The sequence below is a fragment of the Solanum lycopersicum genome, chromosome 4 (genome assembly GCF_036512215.1).
Source record: "Solanum lycopersicum chromosome 4, SLM_r2.1".
NCBI lineage: Eukaryota > Viridiplantae > Streptophyta > Magnoliopsida > Solanales > Solanaceae > Solanum > Solanum lycopersicum.
In genome coordinates, this window is record NC_090803.1 from 46058251 (window position 1) to 46062735 (window position 4485).

At 39.7% G+C, this 4485-nt stretch overlaps 1 protein-coding gene across 1 annotated transcript; it reads left to right on the forward strand.

The window, feature by feature from the left end:
• Positions 1 to 2182: 2182 nt before the first annotated feature.
• On the forward strand, positions 2183 to 3782 carry LOC138348134 (uncharacterized). Its single transcript, XM_069296743.1, has 2 exons — positions 2183 to 2575; positions 3750 to 3782. The coding sequence occupies exons 1-2, from the start codon at positions 2183 to 2185 to the stop codon at positions 3780 to 3782; spliced, it is 426 nt and encodes a 141-aa protein (XP_069152844.1).
• The last annotated feature ends 703 nt before the right edge of the window (positions 3783 to 4485 follow it).

Sequence of the window (4485 nt, forward strand, 5' to 3'; positions counted from 1 at the left end):
CATCTCCTTGGGGTGCTCCTGTTCTGTTTGTGAGAAGAAGGATGGAAGTTTTCGGATGTGCATTGACTACAGACAACTGAATAAGGTAACTGTTAAGAACAAGTATTCTCTTCCTCGCATCGATGATTTGTTCGATCAGTTACAAGGTGCTTGTACCTTCTCAAAAATTGATTTGAGATCTGGTTATCATCAATTAAAAATTTGGGCAACGGATGTGCCCAAGACTGCTTTTCGGACCAGGTATGGGCATTATGAGTTCTTAGTAATGTATTTTGGGCTTACGAATGCCCCTGCTGCTTTAATCAGCTTGATGAACGGGATTTTTAAGCCATATCTGGATCATTTCGTCATTATATTCATTGATGACATACTTGTATACTCGAAGAGCAAGAAAGAACATGAGGAGCACTTGAGAATGGTATTGGAAATGTTGAGGGAGAAAAAGCTTTATGCCAAATTCTCTAAGTGTGAGTTTTGGTTAGATTCAGTGTCCTTCTTGGGGCATGTGGTTTCTAAGGATGGAGTGATGGTAGATCCTTCTAAGATCAAAGCAGTGAAGAATTGGGTAAGACCTACTAATATTACAGAGGTAAGGAGCTTCGTTGGTTTAGCTAGCTACTACCGTCGATTTGTCAAGGGATTTTCTTCCGTTGCTTCCCAATTGACAAACTTGACTAAGCAGAGTGTTCCATTTGTATGTTCGGACGAGTGTGAAGAAAGCTTTCAGAAGTTCAAGACATTGTTGACTACTGCACCAATTCTTACCCTGCCAGTGGAAGGTAAGAATTTCATTGTTTACTGGGATGCATCCTATTCTGGTTTGGGTGCAGTGCTAATGCAAAAGAAGAATGTAATTGCTTATGCCTCGAGGCAATTAAAGGTGCATAGACGTAATTATCCTACCCATGATTTGGAGTTGGCTGCGGTAGTGTTTGCATTAAAGCAATGGAGACATTATCTATATTGGGTTAAGTGTGAAGTCTATAAAGATCATCGCAGTTTACAGTATGTCTTTACTCAGAAAGATTTGAATTTGAGACAGAGGAGATGGATGGAACTACTGAAGGACTATGATATCACCATCTTGTATCATTCGGGAAAAGCTAATGTTGTGGCAGATGCTTTAAGTAGAAAGGCAGGGAGCATGGGAAGTCTAGTTCACTTACAGGTTTCTAGACGACCATTGGCTAGAGAGGTTCAGACTCTGGCTAATGACCTTATGAGGCTAGTAGTAAATGAGAAGGGAGGATTTTTGGCCTGTGTGGAGGCAAGAAGCAAAAATCGATGAGGAAGGTGTTTTGAGAATTAAGGGAAGGGTATGTGTACCCCGCGTTGATGATTTGATTCACACTATTCTTACAGAGGCTCATAGCTCAAGGTATTCTATACATCCTGGTGCAACCAAGATGTATCGTGATCTAAAGCAACATTTTTAGTGGAGTAGGATGAAGCGTGACATTGTTGATTTTTTTGCTCAATGCCTGAATAGTCAGCAAGTAAAGTATGAACACCAGAGGCCTGGAGGGACACTTCAGAGAATGCCCATTCCTGAATGGAAGTGGGAGAGAATTGCAATGGACTTCGTAGTTGGTCTTCCAAAGACGATGGGTAAGTATGAATCTATTTGGGTAATTTTTGACAGATTAACTAAGTCTGCTCATTTCATTCCGGTCAATGTGACTCATAATGCAGAGAAGTTAGCCAAAATTTACATCTCAGAAATTGTTCGATTGCATGGATTTCCACTCTCCATCATATCAGATAGAGGTACGTATTTACTTCTATGTTTTGGAAAACATTGCATGCTGAATAAGGTACTAGATTGGATCTTAGTACTGCATTTCACCCTCTGACCGATGGTCAGTCTGAGCGAACGATTCAGGTTTTGGAGGATATGCTTCGTGCATGTGTGATAGAGTTTGGTGGTCATTGGGATAACTTCTTACCCTTACCAGAGTTCTCATACAACAATAGCTATCACTCAAGTATTGATATGGCCCCATTTGAGGCATTGTATGGGAGAAGATGTAGGTCTCCCATTGGGTGGTTTGATGCATTTGAGGTTAGACCTTGGGGTACTGATCTTCTGAGGGAATCGTTAGATAAAGTTAAATGCATTCAAGAAAAGCTTTTAGCGGCTCAAAGTAGGCAGAAAGAATATGCAGATCGAAAGGTTAGAGACATGGAGTTTATGGAGGGCGAGCAAGTTTTGTTGAAGGTTTCACCCATGAAAGGGGTGATGCAGTTTGGTAAGCGACGTAAGATTAGTCCGAGGTACATTGGTCCATTTGATGTTCTGAAGCGCATGGGGGAGGTAACTTATAAGTTAGCCTTGCCCCCAGGTCTCTCAGGGGTGCACCCGGTATTTCATGTGTCTATGTTGAAAAGATACCGTGGGGATGAGAACTACATCATCCGTTGGGATTCATTTCTTCTTGATGAGAATTTGTCTTATGAGGAGGAGTCTGTTGCTATCTTACATAGGGAATTCCGCAAGTTAAGGTCAACGGAGATTGCATCTGTCAAAGTTCAATGGAAGAATCGGCTAGTTGAAGAGTCCACTTGGGAGAAGGAGGTTGATATGCAAGAAAAGTACCCACACCTGTTTACAGATTCAGGTACTCCTTTTCGCCCTTGTTTTTATTCTTGTGATCATTCGGGGACAAACTATGGGTAAATTGGTATCTATTGTAACGACCTGTTAGTTGTTTTGAGCAGTAGAGTTTATTTCTGGTAATAACTGTCTGGGTCGACGAATCCCACGATGGACCGTCATGGGCACGACGGACCGTCGAGGGTGTCTCGTTCCAAAACACTTAGAATTTTGAAAATTTTGGTACTGAGAACAACTCTTTGAACTTCGCAACGACATGGCAGGACGGACCGTCGTGGGAACGACGGACCGTCATAGACTCTTTGATGAAATTCAATCTCTGAACTTTGTGACGGAAGCAGCAGAACAGACCGTCGCAGGCACGACGGGCAGTCACAGGCTGCGTAACCCTGAATGGCTCGGATTCTGTTAAATGTTTTAAGGGGCGTGTTGGACTATTCCTGCTTATAATTATAAAGTTAGTGGTTGAATGTTAATAATTCAATTACTTTGGGGTTAAAGGAGATAACCTTGAATTAATCAGTGGGTTACTTTGGTCATCTTTTATACTTAATTATATGGTAATTAGGGTAAAAGAAAAAGAGTTCGAATAAGGAAAAATCAGAAAAAGAGAAAGAGAGGGAGAACGATCGAGAGAAGAAAGAAACGAAGAGGAAAGCAAAGGTTTTGGGGGATAGCTAGCTTGAACGTAAATTCTTCGGTGGAGGTAGGTTATGGTTTATGCTATTTCGTAGTGAAACTCTTAATAGCGAATGATATGTATTGGGTAATTTTATAAAGTCTTCTATATGCTTAATTGTGTGCTTGCATGATATGAGTATGTAATTGTGATGAATTAGCATGATGAGGCTGTTGAATCTTTAACCTTAAAACCTCTCTATTAATGATGATGCCTTGGTATAAAAGAAGGCTTGATGAACTAAAAAAATGAGGTTAATGGATCGGGTGTCACGAACCGACACGTAGTATTAGGGGATCGGGTGTCACGAACCGACACATAGTATTAGGGGATCGGGTGTCACGAACCGAAACATAGTATTAGGGGATTGGGTGTCACGAAAAAACACCCAAATCTTGTTATTCTTTAAGGCAAAAAAACATTTGTAACATTTGATATTCTTTAAATCTCTTTTAGAGAAATTTCTGGCAAATCTTGTTGCCTTCCTAGAAGCTTTCTTAGCTTCCTTCTTTTCCTTGTATCATTTTGAACGATGACGCTTTTTGTATCTTCTCTTTTGATCTTCTTTGGAAAATATCTTTTTGATTTGGATCAGAAGGTCATTCAATCCCAAAATGTGCACAAAAGTCTCCCAATTGAGATCTTTCTGACATTTGATTTCTCTTAATTTGTTGAGCTAGCTTAAGCTCATTACACAGATTTAATCCTTCCTGAGTACAAGTCCCTATTAATTTTCCATAAGTTAAAGTATCATAAGGAATCTCTTTATGATCCCCTCTTACAGTTTTCTTGACTCTTTCCACAAATAAGGGAGGAAGGTCATCTATAAATTTGGATTTCCAATAACTTATTTTACTTTCTGGTAAATCCATGACCCTTCTTAGGAAGGTGTCTTTATACCATCTGAATTCTCCTAAGTGTCTATACTTAAGACTGTTTAGCAGAGTTCTAATAGTTTCATTCTGGTTGAAAAAACATTAAAATGTTCTAAAATTGTGAGGACTAGGGTATAAACTGCGTCCTCAGTCTTTTTACTAGTTATTTTTTCTATTGGTTTTCCATCTTCACCAGTAACTATTTCCCTTTTTATCTCTTATTATATGCATTTGTAATGGCATACCTTTCTTTGGGAGATAGAAAATTATCCCACCATCCTCGAAGTTGACCTGTAAATCCTGCAATAATCATCTTA

Bases quoted from the DNA above. Each gene is read 5' to 3' on its own strand.
- LOC138348134 (XM_069296743.1), top strand. From the start codon at position 2,183: ATGGAGTTTATGGAGGGCGAGCAAGTTTTGTTGAAGGTTTCACCCATG. The intron at 2,576-3,749 runs GTTGATATGCAA...AATCTCTTTTAG, and splicing joins AGTCCACTTGGGAGAAGGAG to AGAAATTTCTGGCAAATCTT.